A 19,947-nucleotide genomic window follows, 5' to 3' on the forward strand; every position below is an offset into this window, starting at 1 on the left:
GCAATCACACTTCTTCTGTGGAGCCACTAGCTCCCAGATCAACCCAAAGGAATGAACTACTGCAGTGGTCACCCAGAATTGAGTCCTGGGGCCTCCTGTCAATAGCAGTGAGTAAGGAGAGAGGCAAAATGCTTGTTTTGAGGGCATAAAATCCCACTGTATTTGTTGCCTGCTTTTGAGGTCTGGCCTGATCATAGCATCACAGAGTTGTCAGGGTCAAAAGAGCCCTCAAGGATCCTCTAATTCCACCCTCCCTGCCATGGGCAGGGACACTTTCCACTAGATCAGGTTGCCCAGAGCCACATCCAGCCTGGCCTTAAACATTTCCAGGGATGGGGCTTTCACCACCTCCCTGGGCAACCTGTTCCAGTGCCTCACCACCCTCATGGTGAAGAACTTCTGGCTTGCATCCATTCCCCCTAGTCCTGTGACTACCTGACACCCTATAAAGGTCCCTGATGAGAAGTGCAGCCACATTGGGGATGGGGCAGGCTTTGTGAGCACTGCATGTGCTATGTTTCAGGAAGCCTTACTGATTTCCCCTCTTCATCCATTTACAGGCTAGTCCTCTCATGCATGTTTATAAATCCACCTAAGGTAGATGTGAAAGAAGTTTTGATCATCAAACAGCAGTTCCTGTTACGTTGACAGGGATCAGCATCCTCAGGGCTGTTGCATGCACTGATAAATAGAGGCCAAGGCTCTTTTGGCAACTCACTCTTCAGTCAGGGCAATGTGACTTCATTTCCAAGATCACCAGCTTTCCAGTTTGCAGTGGATTCTTGCAATAGTGCATAATTAATTGTTTTCATAATGATGATAGTCCATATTAATTGCTTCAGTCAGTGGGATTTTGCTCTTTCAGCAGCATTTGTGGGAGTCTGTTGTCCATGGCAGGGGGGCTGGAACTAGATGATCCTTGAAGTCCCTTTCAACCCTAACAATTCTGTAAGTCTGTGCCTGCTGAGCTCAACCTGGTGGGAAGGCCAGTGGGCTTCAGCAGTGGCCTTGCAGGTGCTCATCTTCTGGTAACTTTGTGAGAGACACAAATCCATCTGTGGTAGTTTCAGGCTGTGCTTAGAAAAATTCCCACAGATCTTGAACAGAAAGTGATAGAATGTAAATAAATTGCCATTGGATGTAAAAACAAAACAATGATAAGGTCTAAAAAAAATCCCATTAGCCTGGGATCAGGGCTTCAGCTCCTCCTTTTTAATCCCCACTTCTAACATTCTACCTCCAGTCTGGATGAAGGATGTGATCTGAGTCCATTCTTACCTGACTGCTTCTTAGTGTCATTCTTAGTATCAGTCAGGGTTGGAAGGGACCACAAGGATCATCTAGTTCCAACCCCCCTGCCACGGGCAGGGACACCCCACACTAGATCAGGCTGGCCAGAGCCTCATCCAGCCTGGTCTTAAACACCTCCAGGGACAGCACCCCTCTTTTCCTCCCGGGACATTTTGTAGCCTGGAGAAGTGCATGCCACCTCCACAGCTCACAGCATCAATAAGGTTAGAAAAGACCTGAAAGATCATAAAATCCAACCTGTCATCACAGACCTCATGACTACTAAACCGTGGCACCAAGTGCCACGTCCAGTCGCCTCTTAAACACCTCCAGGGATGGTGACTCCACCACTTCCCTGGGCAGCACATTCCAATAGCCAACAACTGTCTCTGGGAAGAACTTTCTCCTCACCCCTAGCCTAAACTTCCCCTGGCACAGCTTGAGACTGTGTCCTCTTGTGTTGGTGGTTGCCTGGGAGAAGAGACCAACATCCTCCTGGCTCCAACCTCCCTTCAGGTAGTTGTAGAGAGCAAGAAGGTCTCCCCTGAGCCTCCTCTTCTCCAGGCTAAGCAACCCCAGCTCCCTCAGCCTCTCCTCGTAGGGCTGTGCTCAAGGCCTCTCCCCAGCCTCGTTGCCCTCCTCTGGACATGTTCAAGTATTTGCCAGCTCAGTGTCTAGGAGGCTAGAAACAACTCTGCACATGTCTAAAACTTGAGCAGACATCAACAGAGTTACAGAACCTGTGTTAGCTGAGCAGAGAGGATGCAGGATCTGCCCTTAACAGACCCATGACAATCTGTTTCTATAAACAGACTGTAGGTATTGATTGTGGTTTGTTTTTCACTAAGTATTACTTGGGTTTCCTTTACTACCTTCCGTTCTCCCAACTGGTACAGAAGAGTTTGTGAATGAGTTCTTGTGGGATCAAAAAACTTGCAAACCAAGTTTCATCTTAGAAGGATATCAGTAACCCAGGAGATTGGGAAATAGAATCATGGAATTGTCAGGGTTGGAAGGGACCTCAAGGATCATCTAGTTGCAACCTCCCTGCCATGGGCAGGGACACTTCACACTAGATCAGGTTGCCCAGAGCCACATTCAGCCTGCCCTTAAAAACCTCCAGGGATGAAGCTTCTACCACCTCTCTGGGCAACCTGTTCCAGTGTCTCACCATGCTCATGGGGAAGAACTTCTTCCTAATATCCAGTCTGAATCTACCCGTTTCTAGTTTTGCTCCATTCCCCCCAGTCCTATTACTACCTTGACACCCTAAAAAGTCCCTTTCCAGCTTTCCTGTAGCCCCATTCAGATACTGGAGGGCCACAAGATCTTCTTGGAGCCTTTTCCTCTCCAGACTGAACAGCCCCAAATCTTTCAAGCCTGTCCTCATAGGAGAGGAGCTCCAGCCCTCTGATCATACTCGTGGTCCTTCTCTGTACACACTCCAGCACCTCCAGATCTTTCCTGTAATAGGGGCTTCAGAACTGGACGCGCTACTCCAGGTGGGGTCTCACCAGAGTGGAGCAGAGGGGGAGAATCACCTCCCTTGCCCTGCTGGCTCTGCTTCTCTTGATGCAGCCCAGGATGGGATTGGCTTTCTGGGCTGCAGGTGCACACTGCTGGCTCATGTTGAGCTTCTCATCCACCAGCAACCTCCCTGCCCAGCCTGTATCAGTGCTTGGGATTGCCCCGACCCAGATACTGATTGAATGATATTTAATGAGACATGCTGACAAACCGTATGTCTGTGATGCTGGGGCAGCCTCATACACCATCAAACTGTCTTAAAAAGGTCACAGTGTTATTTTCATTCCTCTTCTGGCCTCTCCAAGATGTGTTTGTGTGTGTAAGAGAGCAAGGTTTGAAATGTGGTTTCAATCTGTTTATTAAGAGGAGTAAGGACAAACGTGACCACTGCTTTTTCCTCTGGTTCCGTAGCTGTGGGCTGTAAGTGCTCTCACTTCCTAATTGCAAAGGTGGCAAAGATGAACTGCCAATTAAAAAACTCTCTTTCCTGGGCAGGCCTTTAAATGTTCAAGTTAATTAAGTCTTTAAAACTTGACGTGACTGAAAGTCTCAGTTTGGGCCTTTGTGATGCCTTATCCCACTTAGTTTTTCTGCTCCTCCAGAGAGCTCTAAACATGACCGAGACCCAAATTTCTGACACAAACGACAGCCAGCCTCCTTCTTCTCTTTTTTCCCTTTTTTCTTTAAAAGGAAGGCAAGACTATTAAAAAACAACAACAACAACAACAAAAATTGTCCAGGTTTGCTTTATGCATCAGTGAGAATAAAAGACTGAACTGCATTTCCATTTTAATTTGCAGATCTGTTACCCCCTCCTTTGACTGCTCGTGATGAGCAGTGTGACTAATGAGCTGCACCAGACCCCCCAAAAAAAGAGTGGCACTTTTCCCTTTCTTCTGCTTCCCAGGTTTTTTTTTCCTTTATTCTTGGGTGTGCCTTTTTCTTTTTCTTTTTCTTTTCTTTTTTTTTTTGTTTTTTTTTATGTTGCTTGCCTCTGATGTTTTGCAGCTTTTCTGGTCTGGGCTTGGACTAATTCCCAGATCTGTTCTTGCAGACTTTAACTTTGCCATGTACCCACCGTCAATGATAGCAACTGGAAGTGTGGGAGCAGCCATCTGTGGCCTTCAGCTCGATGACGGGGACAGCCTCACAGACCTCCTGGCCAAGATCACAAACACAGATGTGGTGAGTGTCCCACGTTCCTCTTCTCTTTTTGTTGGTGGAGAACTGGCCTGTCAAACCCAGCCTGCTCCTGAGAGCCCAGTGGAGCAAAAGAGGGGGATGCTTCTGGAGTGAGAGGTTTGCCCGCGTGGACCCGGCGCCTGGGTTGTGATGGTTTGAATGTCCAAAGCTTCTTGGCCTGTCAGGATCAGTTTTCATTCACACTTTGGTCAGCAGCTTGGTGGGGAGAACCTGCTCTGCCCACCCAGATATGCTATAGTGGGGAGCCACCTTGGGTACCACCCCAGGTGACGGGACTAGCAGGCAGATGGCATCCCCTGGGGCATAACGTACACAGCACCTGTCCTCTGTTCTTAACCTTGGAACTGCTCTTCTGGCCCTCATTGAGATATCACATCAAAATCCTTGCCTTGAAGAAGGTGAATAATGAACTGGTCCTCCAGCACTGGCACTGTGTGAGGCAGGTAGCTTTTGTCTATAACTTGGCCAAGCTCACTGCCTGAAGTGCATTTTTTGGCTATCAGAATGTCCTGCCAGCAAGGAGTGGTGAATCCAGCAGCATTTCAGTGGTGCTCACACTCAGGCCAAAGTGAGTTTTCTGGTCTGGGTTCAACAGACCGTGGGGACACCAATAAAACCCAAACCTCACAGCTATGTGTGGCAGTCTCAGCAGAAGGCAGGTGGGACTGAAAGGAGCACTGAGGCTGCCTTCCCCCAGGGGTGGTGCCTCTCTTGCTGCTCCCCTATGTCAGGGGGGACACTGCAGGGAAAGCAAATCCAAACTGTTTGGTCTGTGGGTAATGAGAAGTTTCATCCCCTGTGAAGCTTGACTTGTTTGGCAGCAATGAAATGGCTTGGGTTTGGCTGAGGTGGAGTTAGCATCTTCCACAGTGCTGTGTTTTGGCTACTGCTGAGAAGTGCTTGTGCAGCACCAAGGCTGTGCTCTGCCAACATACTTCCCTGCAAAGAATAGGCTGAGGGGTGGGCAAGGTCTTGAGAGAGGACTCAGCTGGGCCAGCTGACCCAAACTGACCAGAGGGGGATTCCATACCCTATGATGCCAGCTCACATATGAAAACTGAGGGAAAGAAGGGAGTGTGAGGACATTTGTTGATGGTGTTTGTACTCTGGAGCATCCACTCTGTGCATTGAAGCCCTGCTTCCCGGACAGCATCTGCTGGTGGGAAGTGGAGAAGAACAGCTGTGGCCTTTGCTTTTGCCTTATTAAATTGCATTTGTCTTGACCCAAGGGGGCCCTTCACAGGATTGTCCCAGAATCATAGAATTGTCAGGGGTGGAATGGACCTCAAAGATCATCCAGTTCCAAACACCTCACACTAGAGCAGGGTGCTCACAGCCACATCCAGCCTGGCCTTAAAAACCTCCAGGGGTGAGGTTTCCACCACCTCCTTGGGCAACCTGTGCCAGTATCTCACCACCCTCATGGGGAAGAACTTCTTCATACCATCTATCTAAATCTCCCCTCCTCTATCTTGGATCCATTCCCCCTAGTCCTATCACTCCCTGACACCCTGAAAAGTCCCTCCCCAGCTTTCTTGTAGCCCCCTTCAGATACTGGAAGGCCCCAGTGAGGTCTCCTCAGAGCCTTCTCTTCTCCAGACTGAAAAGCCCCAACTCCCTCAGTCTGCCCTCATAGGAGAGGAGCTCCATCCCTCTGCTCATCCTCATGGCCCTTCTCTAGACATCTTCCATCACCTCCAGATCCTTCCTGTAATAGAGGCTCCAGAACCAGATTCAGTACTCTTGTTTCCCTCTCCCTTGTCTGTTTCAGAAGGGGAGTGATAGAGTGGATTTGGTGGGCATCTACTCCAACCTCCCTTGCCATGGGCAGGGACACCTCTCAACCAGACTCAGCTGCTCAAGGCTTCATCCAGCCTGGCATTGAACACCCCCAAGGAGGAGGCATCCACAACCTCCCTGGGCAGTCTATTCCTGAGTCTCATTAACCTTATATTGCAGAACTTCTTCCTAAGATCCAGTTTAACCCTGCTTTCCCTCAGCTTCAAACCATTCCCACTGGTCCTATTGCTAGACAGGGATTGGAAGGCAGCTCTAAGGTCCCCCCAGCATCTTCTCTAGGCTGAACACCCCCAGCTCCCTCAGCCTATCCTCACAGCAGAGGTGCTCCAGCCCTTGAATCATCTTTGTGGCCTCCTCTGGACTCACTCCAGCAGCTCCATGTCCTTATGCTGGGGACACCAGAACTGGATGCAGTATTTGAAGTGAGGTCTTAAGCAGAGCAAAGGGGCAGAATCCCCTCTCTTACCCTGTTGGCTGCACTCCTCTGGATGCAGCCCAGCACACAGCTGCCTTCTGTGCTGCATGAGGGCAGTGCTGGCTCATGGGGAGCTTCTTATCACTCAGCACCCCCAAGTCTCTTTCTTCAGAGCTGCTCTCCACCCACTCTGCACCCAGCCTGGATTTGTGGCTGGTTTTGCAGAAGGTGGGGGTGCTGTCCTTTGTTTCAGGGTGTCCCCACTGTTGCAGCAAAGGTGGCCTTAACTCAAAGTCTGTCTTCTACAGGGCTTGAGGTCTCAGCCCAACCAGAAGTGAGCAGAATGTTGAACTTGGGCAAAACAAAATGTATTTTTCATTGACCAGCTGTTTGGAAATGGGGGGGAAATATTTTAGTAGAAAGCTTCTTCTGTGGCTCTTGCACTGGGGAAAAAAAAGCAAAAGGGATGAGGGCTGGAAACTTTCATCCCACATATTAAATGTTGAGAGAGAGAGAGAGATAAGCAACTGAAAATAGGGTCTCAGGGAAGTAGGGGACAGTTGTAGTAATAAGCTTCATCCTTAAATTGTATTGTTGGGCCAAAAAAAAATATGGTGGCTAGGTTGTGCAAGAGTTAGCCCCGGGCTGTGTTAATGAAGAGTAAAGACTATTGTAATGTATTTTGTGCTGGGGCTTTAATTAAAGTTGAATGAACAGCTTCAGTTCTTTCACTTCCTAATTTCTGATGCCCGAGAGCTATTCCTGCAGGGACACAATTAATTCATCATCGTTGTGTGAATGACTTTGTTTTCAAAGGGGAGGTTAGGAAAGAGGAAGAAATAAGAGGTCCTAGGATTCAGCAGCATCATGTGGTGAAGAGAGGGAACTCACAGAAATTACAGCTTTGAAGACGAAAAAAAACTCTTGCCCTCCCCACCTCATTGCTCCTGGTAGCTCGCAGGGAATAGTAGAGAGCTGGAGGAGTGTCCTTCCCCACTGGAGGGTCTCAAGGGCTTCTTTTCCTTTTCACAGAATCATAGAATTGTTAAGGTTGGAAGGGCCCTCAAGGATCATCTAGTTCCAACCTCCCTGCTATGGGCAGGGACACCTCACACTAGAGCAGGTTGCTCACAGCCACATCCAGCCCGGCCTTAAAAATCTCCAGGGATGAGGCTTCCACCACCTCCCTGGGCAACCTGTGCCAGTGTCTCACCACCCTCCTGGGGAAGAACTTCTTCCTAACATCCAATCTGAATCTACCCATTGCTAGTTTTGCTCCATTCCCCCTAGTCCTGTCACTCCCTGACACCCTGAAAAGTCCCTCCCCAGCTTTCTTGTAGCCCCCTGCAGATACTGGAAGGCCACAATGAGGTTTCCTCAGAGCCTTCTCTTCTCCAGACTGAACAGCCCCAACTCCCTCAGTCTGTCCTCATAGGAGAGGAGCTCCAGCCCTCTGCTCATCTTTGTGGCCCTTCTCTGAGCATGTTCCAGCACCTCCAGATTCTTCCTGCAATAGAGGCTCCAGAACTGGATGCAGTACTGCAGGTGGGGTCTCACCAGAGTGGAGCAGAGGGGGAGAATCACCTCCCTCAGCATGCTGGCTTGGTGTGTGTAAACAGATAATGAGACTTTCCTCATTGGCTTTCCAAAAAGTGTTGCTGAGGTGAAGCATGAAAAATTTCAGCTTCAAGGTTTCAAACAGAGGAAAATAGAGAAAGGTAATGAAATCCTGATGCAGCTGAAATGCAGTGAGCTTCTCTGAACCTTTTGCTGCTTTCTAATGATGATTTGAGGGTGGTGTTTGCTAGGAAGGCTGATAGCTATGGAGTTACTTTAGATTTGAAGTGGTTTAACTGAAACTGGAGTTTGGCATTTAGTGCTGTACCATTTTGAGTTGATGTTTCATTTAAGAATCAGCCCCACAATATGTTATTGGTTTGGGGTTTTAATTCATTCTTAACATATTTATATAATATATTTTAGAACCCAGCTCTTGGGTAAGCAACCAACCCACCAACAAATGTTCACTTCACAAAAACACTGCTGTCAGCTATGCTAAGATAGATCCAAAGCAGCCCTCCAGGCTTTGGATGAGCTAGCACAAGACACTCTGCCAGTGTCACCCTAGGGATAATGATTACTTCTGATAAAGAGCTGTCCTAGGCTCCTTGGTGAAGGTTGAATCACAGTCTGAAGAGACAGTGACCACAAGGCCATGCAAACCTTGGTTTAGTTACCCCTTCCACCCACCAAAATAAACACCAGGGATCTGCTCTTGGAGAAACTGAGAAGCTCAGCAGTCTATGGAATGGAATGGAGTGGAGTAGAATAGAATTAACCAGGCTGGAAAAGACCTTCGAGATCATCCAGTCCAACCTATCACCCAACACCATCTGATCAACTAAACCATGGCACCAAGCACCCCATCCAGGCTCTTCCTAAACACCTCCAGTGATGGTGACTCCACCACCTCCCTGGGCAGCACATTCCAATGGCCAATCTCTCTTTCTGGGAAGAACTTCTTCCTAACCTCCAGCCTAAATCTCCCCTGGTGCAGCTTGAGGCTGTGTCTTCTTGTTCTGGTGCTGGTTGCCTGGGAGAAGAGACCAATCCCCACCTGGCTGCAAGCTCCTTTCAGGTAGTTGTAGACAGCAAGAAGGTCTCCCCTCAGCCTCCTTTTCTCCAGGCTAAGCAACCCCAGCTCCCTCAGCCTCTCCTCACAGGGCTGTGCTCCAAACCCCTCCCCAGCTTTGTTGCCCTTCTCTGGACACCTTCCACCATCTCAACATCTTTCTTGAATTGAGGGGCCCAGAACTGGACACAGGACTCAAGGTGTGGCCTAACCAGTGCTGAGTATTCTCCCTACAACTACCTGAAAGGAGTGCTGAGTACAGAGCAAAATGACTTCCCTGCTCCTGCTGGCCACACTATTCCTGATAGAGGTCAGGATGCCATTGGCCTTCTTGGCTTCCTGGGCACACTGCAGGCTCATGTTCAGCCTACTATCAACCAGTACCCCAGGTCCCTTTCTGCCTGGCTGCTCTCCAGCCACTCTGACCCCAGCCTGTAGCTCTGCATGGGGTTGCTGTGGCCAATGTGTAGAACCTGGCACTTAGATGTGTTAAATCTCCTGCCCTTGGACTCTGCCCATCTGTCCAGCCTGGTTGATCAAAGTACCTCTGTGTGGTAAATCTGAACTGCTGTTTCTGATTGTTATTGTCCCAAAGCTTCACACAGCTCTGTAGCATCAGGGTAGCTTACAGAGGCTGGGACTGTTTCCTTTGGCCTTGTTTGAAGAGGAGAGGCTGGTGAGGAAGGAGTTAACAGACCTACTCACAGGAAGCTGCTGAGCTCCCTGTACATCTCCTGGTGGGTCATTGCAATGGAAAAATAAACAACTGGGGAAGTCAGGAATTTCCATAGCATCCCAGAGCAGCACTCCAGTGTGTGCAGCATCCTGTTCCTGATGGAGCCAGATGCTTCAGAGGAGGATGCAAGCATCTCCACTGCGTACAACTGTGGGATGTGAGGAAGGACAGCTGAATGGGCCAGGCACATTTGGACACCTTGCAATCAATATTCTGCCTTGCCACAGGCCTGTGTCAGGCAAATCTATCTCCTTAACTCCTGGAAGAGCATCTGGCCATTCAGTGTGGCAGCTCATGAGTCTGAAAACTGCTTCTCTGGCCATGCCTGGGAGCTTTCTCATACATCACGTGCAGAGCATGCATGCCCTGGTCAAGTTACTGCTGGCATCTCCCTTGAGTCTGTCTTTAAGTCTGTCCTAAGCCTTCCCATTCTCTGATACCCTAGATCTCCTTGTGAAGGAGAAATATGTGTGGCTGTCTGAGGAGCTCAAGAAACTACTGTAGGGTGAGCCAGATGAGGTCTTTACCTGCTACAAAGCACCTTGGATCAGACTGTTGTCAGAATTAGGCACACAACCCTACTTAAAGCAGAAGGTTGTGTTGGGTGGCCTCCAGAGGTCCCTTCCAACTGGGAGGCTGAGTGCACTGAAACATAGAAATGGCTATCTCATGTGAGAAATGTGTTCACAATGGCTTACACAACTGACAAAAGCTGGCAGGGTTAGATCCCAAAGCAAGTTGGTTAGTAGCCATTGTGGCCACCAGAAAGGCCAGCCAAGTTCCCTGTGTGGGTAGTAAGGGTTGTGTGTGTGTAGGGACCATCTTCTTCCTAAAGGCTGGCTCTCAAGGTTGCATCTGCATCTGGAGCCCTCATTACAAGAAAGATCTGGAGGTGCTGGAACATGTCCAGAGAAGGGCCAGGAGGATGATCAGAGGGCTGGAGCTGCTCTCCTGTGGAGACAGACTGAGGGAGTTGGGGTTGTTCTGTCTGGAGAAGAGGCTCTGAGGAGCCCTTGTGGCCTTCCAGTATCTGAAGGGGGCCTACAAGAAAGCTGGGGAGGGACTTCTTAGGATATCAGGTAGTGATAGGACTAGGGGGAATGGAATGAAGCTGGAGGTGTGAAGATTGAGGCTGGATGTCAGGAAGAAGTTGTTCCCCATGAGGGTGGTGAGAGACTGGCACAGGTTGCTCAGGGAGGTGGTGGAAGCCTCTTCCCTGGCCAGGCTGGATCTGAGCAACCTGCTCTAGTGTGAGGTGTCCCTGCCTATGGAAGAGGGGGTTGGAACTAGGTGATCCTTGAGGTTCCTTCTAACCCTGACAATTCTATGATTCTAATTCTGTGATTGTATGACAGAAGGGTTTGTCCTCCTCAGCATCAACAGCAGGGAAAGGTTTTCAGGTGGAGGCAACATGTAGGCTTGGATGTGGTCACAAGGCCTTTTTAAAAGTCTGTTGCCAGATGGGAAGCGGTGTGTATGGAGTGGGTTTGACAATCCAAAGCAGATTTAAGGGCCTGATGTAGAGAGGAAAAAAGGAACCAAGCTTTTCATAAAGTCTTGTCAAAACAGCTGGCTGGGAGCCCTTGAAAATGTGCAGTCAGGCTGTTATAAGACTAGAGCCACAATAAATGGCACTTAAAATATCTCCACTTAAATGTGCTACATATGTCAGTACTGGGGGGGGGTTATGTCTAATTTTTTGTGTTGTTTGGGGTTTTTTTTATCCCAAGGTCTTTGCATAAAGATCCCTGCAGATAGCTACACAGAGATGATGATCAGAACCACTATGGCTGAGGGAGCTGTGGGTGTTTAGCCTGGAGAAGCAGAGGCTCAGAGGAGACCTTATTGCTCTCTACAACTCCCTGAAGGGAGGTTGTAGCTGGGTGGGGGTTTGGTCTCTTCTCCCAGGCAACCATCACCAGAACAAGAAGACACAGCCTCAAGCTGCATCAGGGGAGGTTTAGGCTGGATGTTAGGAAGAAATTCTTCCCAGAAAGAGACTGGCCATTGGAATGTGCTGCCCAGGGAGGTGGTGGAGTAACCATCACTGGAGGTGTTTAAGAAGAGCCTGGATGAGGCTCTTGGTGCCATGGTTTAGTTGATTAGATGGTGTTGGGTGATAGGTTGGACTCTCAAAAGTTCTCTTCCAACCTGGTTAATTCTATTCTATACTTCAGTGCCCTGTGGATCCCCACAGGGATTATAATCCATACCAGTTGTAGCAGTTCCACTGTGGGTCCCATCTTTGGGTTTATGTACAAAATCAGGTGTCAAAAATCACCCATTTCTCTGTCACAGAACCACAGAATGAAAGGTGAGCCTCAAAAGATCATCCAGTCCAACCCCCTTGCCAGAGCTGGATCACCTCCACCAGATTACATTGGAATGCATCCAGGAGGGTTGATTGAATCATAGAATCAGTCAGGGTTGGAAGGGACCACAAGGATCATCTACTTCCAACCCCCCTGCCATGGGCAGGGACACCCCACACTAGATCAGGCTGGCCAGAGCCTCATCCAGCCTGGTCTTAAACACCTCCAGGGCTGGGGCCTCAACCACCTCCCTGGACAACCCATTCCAGAAGCTTCACCACTCTCATGGTGAAGAACTTCCTCCTCACCTCCAGCCTGAATCTCCCCACCTCCAGCTTCATTCCATACCCCCTAGTCCTATCACTACCTGATATCCAAAGAAGTCCCTCCCCAGGTTGGACTTGATGATCTGGAAGGTCTTTTCCAACCTGGTTAATTTGTTCTGTGTTAACTACAGAGGCCAGCTGAGCCCCCAGATAACGCTCACAAATTCAGTTCACTGTTCAGCCACAGCACAAAATCATGGAAACCTATCTTGAACAGATAGCCTTTGAATATTGCCCCTCCAGACACATACCACCATTTATCCCCTCCTTTGTAGCCATCCCAGGGCCTGAGGTTTTGGAACCCAGCAACAGGACTCGCTGTATCTTACCCTGCCTTATTTGTTGCAGACCGCATTTTGTATGCAAGGAAACAACAGGACAAAATAGCCTGCGAGAGAAAGGAAAAATGAGATAGTTTCCTAAGTTGTCTTTTGCCTGAGTTGGCAGCTGCTCAGCTTCATTCAGCTTTTTGTTCCCCAGTGAGTGCTGTGCGTGTGTAGCAACAATGGGGTGATGCAGTTACACCGCGGGCTCATGGTGGAGTTCCGTCAGATCCATTCATAAATGCAAGCCCGGGCCGGGCCGCCGGGCGAGCCAGGCCCCCGAGGAAGCGGCTCCACAGCCCCACCAGCACCACTGCTGGAGGAGCTGAGGGCTCAGCCAGAGATACTCACAGAATCCTAGCATGGGCCGGGCTGGAAGGGACCTCCAAGATCAAGTGTAGTATCTGTTCTTGTCAGCTTAATTTCAGGGAGGTGGTGGAGTCACCATCCCTAGGAAGAGACTGGATGGGGTGCTTGGTGCCATGGTTTAGTTGATTAGATGGTGTTGGGTGATAGGTTGGACTGGACTGGATGATCTCAAAGGTGTTTTCCAACCTGGTTAATTCAATCTCATCCCATCCCATCCTATCCTATTCCATCCCATCCTATCCTATCCTATCCTATCCTATCCTATCCTATCCTATCCTATCCTATCCTATCCTATCCTATCCTATCCTATCCCATCCTATCCTATCCTATCCTATCCTATCCTATCCTATCCTAAGGGTCATCCAATCTGACCTCCCCGCAGTCAGCAGAGATGTCCCCAACTAGATCACGCTGCCCGTCAGGTCTCAACCACCTTCCTGGGCAACCTGTTCCAGTGTTCCACCACCCTCACAGTAAAGAATCTGTTCCTAACATCCAATCTAAAGCTGTTCTTCTCTAGGTTGAAGCCATTGCCACTCAGCCTGTCACTGCTGGCCTTTGCAAATAGTCTCTCTCCATCCTTTTTGGAGGTCCCTTCAGGTACTAGGAGGCTGCAATTAGGTCTCCCAGGAGTCTTCTCCACCCCCTGCTCCCTCAGCCTGTCCTCATAGCAGAGGTGATCCAACCCCGTGATCATTTTCATGGCCCTCCTCTGGACCCTCTCCACCAGCTCCATGTCCTTGCTATATTAAGGGCTCCAGAGCTGTACACAGTACTCCAGGTGAGGTCTCACCAGAGCAGAGCAAAGAGGCAGAACTACCTCTCTGGATCTGCTTGCAACACATCTTGTGACGCAGCTCAGGATGTGATTTGCCTTCTGGGCTACCAGCTCACACTGCCTGCACATGTCCAGTCTGGGTACAGACTTGCCCTGGACCTCTGGCAGGGCATGCTTGCTCAGCTCTTACAGCTTTGCATAATGCAGGCAGGTCATCACAGCTTTTTTGAAGTCCCCTCTTTCACTAAATGCAGGCAGGCTAAAATCACAGCTTTTCATAGCTGCAAACTATACCTGGTAGGCAGAGGTTAGCAGCTTGAAATCTCAAGTCTCATGAAGCAGGGAGTGTGATTTCAGGGCATGGCATCTGCCCCTGGATCACCCTGCCAGTGTTTTGTCTTTACTCTCACTTTTTCCAGTTCTGACAACACTGCCCTCTTTCCTGTTGCTATGAGAAATGTCCACAGGAGCAACAGGAAACCAACAAACTTCACTGTTGAAGCAAACAGTGGAACTGAAATCTAGACAGCACACTACTGAAAGTGCTGAAAAGACCAAGTGATAGAAGAGGAAAACTCTGCCATCTCTCAGGTGTTTAATGTTAGGCATCTGAGAGATTGTGTTCTTGCATCTCATCTGTGCTACATTGTTGGGGTTTTTTCATTTTATAGAATCCTGGAATTGTCAGGGTTGGAAGGGACCTCAAGGATCATTTAGTTCCAACCCTGCTGCCATGGGCAGGGACACCTCACACTACAGCAGGTTGCTCACAGCCACATCCAGCCTGGCCTTAAAAACCTCCAGGGATGAGGCTTCCACCACCTCCCTGGGCAACCTGTGCCAGTGTCTCACCACCCTCCTGGGGAAGAACTTCTTCCTAACATCTAATCTGAATCCACCCATTTCTAGTTTTGTTCCATTCCCCCTAGTCCTGTCACTCCCTGACACCCTCAAAAGTCCCTCCCCAGCTTTCTTGTAGCCCCCTTCAGATACTGGAAGGCCACAATTAGGTCTCCTCGGAATCTTCTCCTCTAAAAACTGAGCAGCCCCAACTCCCTCAGTCTGTCCTCACAGGAAAGCAGCTCCAGCCCACTGATCGTGACCCTTCTCTGGACATGTTCCAGCACCTCCAGATCCTTCCTGTACTAGGGGCTCCAGAACTGGACACAGTACTCCAGCTGGGGCCTCACCAGAGTAGAGTAGAGGGGGAGAATCACCTCCCTTGACCTGCTGGCTGTGCTTCTCTTGATGCAGCCCAGGATGGGATTTGTTTTCTGGGCTGCCAGTGCTCACTGCTGGCTCATGTTGAGCTTAGTATCATAGTATCAGTCAGGGTTGGAAGGGACCACAAGGATCACCTAGTTCCAACCCCCCTGGCATGGGCAGGGACACCCCACACTAGATCAGGCTGGCCAGAGCCTCATCCAGCCTGGTCTTAAAGCTTCTCATCCACCAACACCCCTAGGTCCTTTTCTTCAGGGCTGCTCTCAAGCCAGTCCCTGCCCAGCCTGTATCAGTGCTCAGCATCGCCCCGACACAGATGCAGGACCTTGTACTTGGTCCTGTCGAACCTCCTGGGATTCATGCTGTCCTGGTTAGTCTGCATGCAATGCCCTGTGAAACTGGACATTACTGCTTTTTTTTTTTTTGCACTTGCAGATGGAAAAACAGAGCCACAGCCACAGATCTGTAATTGGTGCCCTTTATTGCAGTGGCAAAAATAGACACAATCAGGAGGGGAAATAGTGCTGTTTTTAAACGGCCTCGGTGAGATGTGAGATCGCCAAGATACAGTAAAGGGGAATGAATATTCCCACAGCAGCTCCTGAGGCTCTTGTTTTGGAGAACAGCAGTGAGCTGAAGGCCAGTGCTTGGCACAGGAAGGATCTGCTTTGGGAAGGAATCCCTGTTTATGTCAACAGTGAAGCGTGACCTTTGGAGAGGTCTGAATTGGGGCTTCAATGTGAACCAGTGGAGGGGAATCCAGCTGGGTTTTGTACCTAGGAGTGCAGATGGCACATTCCATGCTGGAATCTATCTAGATCCCAATTCTTTGATGCATGTCTGATTTAGATATCCAAGCAATGCATACATCAGGTGATTAAGGCAGTGGAGCACTTCCCTTATGGAGAAAGGCTGAGGGAGCTGGGGTTCTTCAGCTTGGAGAAGAGGAGCCTGAGGGGTCACCTCATTCCTGTCTATGAAGATGTGAAGGTTGAGTGTCAGCAAGATGGAGCCAGGCTCTGCTCAGCGAAGTCCACTGGAGAATAAATCTTACAAGGACTGACTGAAGGAGCTGGGACTGTTTAGTTTGGAAAAGAGGAGGCTGAGGGGAGACCTCAAGGCTCTCTACAGCTACCTGAAAAGAGACTGTGGAGAGGTTGGTGCTGGTGTCTTCCCAGAGGTAATTAGTGATAGAACAAGAGGAAATGGCCTCAAGCTGCCACTGGGGAGGTTTAGACTGGACCTTAGGAAACATTTTTTCAGGGCAAGAGTGGTCAGGCATTGGAATGTGCTGCCCAGGAAGCTGGTTGAGTCACCAATCCTGGATGTGTTTAAAGGTGGTTTGGCTGTGGAGCTTGGGGCTATGGTTCAGGGGTGACCCTTGTAGAGTAGGGTTCCTGATTGGACTTGGTGATCCTGAGGGTCTTTTCCTACCTGAATGTTTCTGTGATTCTGTCCAGTGATAGGACAAGGGGCAGTGGGTGCAAGCTGGAGCAGAGGAGGCTCCATGTGAACATAAGGGAAAGCACTGTGAGGGTGACAGAGCTCTGGAGCAGCTGCCTACAGAGGCTGTGGAGTCTCCTTCTTGGAGACATTCAACCCCCTCCCTGGATGTGTTCCTGTGTGACCTACTTTAGGTGATCCTGCTCTGGCAGGAGGGTTGGACTGGATGTCATCTTTCAAGGTCCCTTCCAACCCCCCACATTCTGTGATTCTGTGGTCACCAGTGAGGAGTATTAGTCACTGAGTATCTCCAGCATCCTTTCTGTTTATCATGCCAGGGCCTGCACCTGAAAAGAAATAAGATAAAATGGTGTTTTCTGGTTTTCTCTTTGCAGTTACTTTTAAGAAAGAGGAAGAGATCAGAGGCATTAGTAAATAATTTGTGAAGTAATTCATGTATCTGTGGGAAACCAGCCAGCCTTTAACACAAAAGTGCCAGAAGGTTTCTGTGGCATTCCCAGCTTCGGTACTTCGAGCACTCAGCACAGCCCTCAGGGTTTGGATCCAGGCTCCTAAATATGGTCAGGAAATGCAGGAGCATCAAGAAGTATCTGGTAGAGCTGCAGCTCAGTGTTTTGGGTCTTCTGTATTCATACATTGCACACAACTAACCTGGTGTCACTCTTCTGCTGCTGGTTGTAAAGGGAGAGTAGGGTTGTGGCTTGGCCTTGGAAAGCCCTTGAGAAATGTATTTAATCCTTGGTTGCTGATGCACAACACCTCACCATAAGGCCAAGATCTTGTCAAGGCTTAAGCAGTATTTCAATGTAGAAGAATTAAAATGGAGCCTAGCTAAATAGTAATTATTCAGTCTTTGGTTTCTTCCTAGTCTAGTAGGTCTAGCTGCTGTCAACCAGTCTAGTCTGGTCCTAGTGGTCATGAGGTCTTGGGTGACAGGTTGGACTTGATGATCTTCGAGGTCTTTTCCAACCTTGTTGATTCTCTGATTCCTTAAATGCTGTCCCTAGCACATTCTCTCTGGACCAATCCCAAATGAGTGCTGTTGTGGATGGGCCAAACCTGGATGCCTGCAAGCCTCAGCCCAGTTTCCATGCACCCAGATGTTTCCCTAAATTCAGTTTTTGATAAACAGACAAACATTAGGAGGGGTTTGTGGGGTGAGCTTTCTTATTTCTTCTCCCAGGAAAGACTGAAACTGAGATGCAGAAGGGGAATCTATAAACAGAAGTACAAAAAACAGTGCCCTGAGGCACTGTGGAGCTAAGTTCCTCACTTCTAGCACACCTGGGTGTTGCATGATCAGGATACAGGGGTGCACTATGTGTTTTTTTTCTGTCCCTGCCTGGCTGTGAAATGAATTTGGAGGTTTAAATCTGGTTTGGAGCAGTTGCTGAGTTGGGAGTAGGTGCAATGAAAAAAAACAACTGCAGTACCCTGAGGTCACAGAAGCTATGAACTGATTCAAAATGGAGAAAGGATAAAAGGATGCATGGCTGATGTAGTTTGCCTTCTTGTGATAGCCCTCCACTGTCTGTATTTGAGAGGAGTGATACTGTTCTTTGTAGAGAAGATGGTGTACTGCCTCTCAGTTGTGGTAGGATCTGATAGAGAATACAGAATTAACCAGGTTGGAAAAGACCTTTGAGATCATTAAGTCCAACCTATCACCCAACACCATTTAATCAACTAAACCATGGCACCAAGTGCCTCATCCAGGCTCTTCCTAAACACTCCAGTGATGGTGACTCCACCACCTCCCTGGGCAGCACATTCCAATGGCCAGTCTCTCTTTCTGGGAAGAACTTCTTCCTAACTTCCAGCCTAAACCTCCCCTGGCACAGCTTCAGACTGTTTCCTCTTGTTCTGCTGCTGGTTGCCTGGGAGAAGAGACCAACCCACACTCAGCTACAACCTCCCTTCAGGTAGTCATAGAGAGCAATAAGGTCTGCCCTGAGCCTCCTCTTCTCCAGGCTAAGCAACCCCAGCTCCCTCAGCCTCTCCTCACAGGGCTGTGCTCCAAACCCCTCCCCAGCTTTGTTGCCCTTCTCTGGACACCTTCCAGCATCTCAACATCTTTCCTAAACTGAGGGGCCCAGAACTGGACACAGGACTCAAGGTGTGGCCTAACCAGTGCTGAGTCCAGGGCAGAATGTCCTCCCTGCTCCTGCTGGCCACACTATTCGTGATGCTGGCCAGGATGCCATTGGCCTTCTTGGCCACTTGGGCACACTGCTGGCTCATGTTCAGCTGCTGTCAACCAGTACCCCCAGGTACCATTCTCATCTGAAAGGTACTGTCTGTCAGCTTCAGTTTGGATGGGACGTCAAGGAGGACTTTGCAAATGGCTAGATCAAGTCTGTGGCAGAAACTCAAGCCAAGCTGCTGAAAGAGCTCTACCTTGCAATACCTTCTCCTTTTCTAAGAAGAAAGTAATTGAATCACTCCCCTCGTGATCATGCAAGGTGGAGCAGATGGCCTGCAGGTGTTTACACAGAATCACACAAAATGTTAGGGGCTGGAAGGGACCTCGAAAGATCATCCAGTCCAACCCCCCTGCCAGGGCAGGATCTTCTAAATCAGGTCACACTGGAACACAGTGTAATTGGGTTTTGAATGTCTCCAGAGAAGGAGACTCCACAACCTCCCTGGGCAGCCTGCTCCAGGGCTCTGTCACCCTCCTTATGTTTACCTGGAACCTCCTCTGCTCCAGCTTGCCCCCATTGCCCCTTGTCCTGTCATTGGACATCCCTGAGCAGAGCCTGGCTCCATCCTCCTAACACTGCCCTGCACATCTTTATCAACAGGAATGAGGTCACCCCTCAGACTCCTCTGCTCCAAGCTAAAGAGCCCCAGCTCCCTCAGCCTGTCAAGGAGATATTCCACTGCCTTCAGCAGCTTTGTGGCTCTGTGCTGGACTCTTTCAAGCAGTTCCCTGAGGTCCTTCTTGAACTGAGGGGCCCAGAACTGGATGCAATATTCCAGATGCAGCCTCACCAGGCACTCAGTAAATCTCTAGCAACAGGCTGCATGGGTCACAGTGAGGCAGCCCTAGACATCAGAGCAGAACTGAAAATTCCAGTGATTACCAGTGCAGAAGAAGTGCTTGTTGGTGGAGTTGAGTGGGATTTTTTTCCCTTAACAGTTTGCCAGTGCAGTGTGGATATTTTAAAGCTTGAATCTGGGGGGGCAGTACTGGGCACATTTATTATGGAGGTGCTGAAAAGTTCCAGGAAATTAATTATCTGTAACACTCTGCAGGATCTTAGTTGTAAAACACTTTGTGAGTGTTTGAGCTTTCTTGTCATGAATGGAAATTGAAATGTTCAAACATTACTGACTTGAGGAGGCAGCAGAGCCTTGCCCCAGTGCTGCTGATTCTTCCTTCCAGTCATTTGCACTGCCAGCATTTCCATCACAGCCACGAGAGTACTCCTCCTCAGACACACTCAGATGCATTTCAGGTGTGCTTGTAAAATCACCTGGGGATGAAAAGGCTCAGGAAAAAAAAATATCCCAACAACAACCACCAGAACCCCCAAAGTTAATGG

At 49.2% G+C, this 19,947-nt stretch overlaps 1 protein-coding gene across 1 annotated transcript in view; it reads left to right on the top strand.

Moving 5' to 3' along the window:
• Positions 1-19,947, top strand: part of CCND2 (cyclin D2) — a 48,343-nt gene that overhangs the window by 18,843 nt on the left and 9,553 nt on the right. Inside the window, exon 4 of the mRNA XM_009901463.2 lies at positions 3,872-4,002. Coding sequence (XP_009899765.1) covers positions 3,872-4,002 — 131 coding nt within the window. The remainder of the gene's footprint in view (positions 1-3,871; positions 4,003-19,947) is intronic.

The sequence above is a fragment of the Dryobates pubescens genome, chromosome Z (genome assembly GCF_014839835.1).
Source record: "Dryobates pubescens isolate bDryPub1 chromosome Z, bDryPub1.pri, whole genome shotgun sequence".
Lineage (NCBI taxonomy): Eukaryota > Metazoa > Chordata > Aves > Piciformes > Picidae > Dryobates > Dryobates pubescens.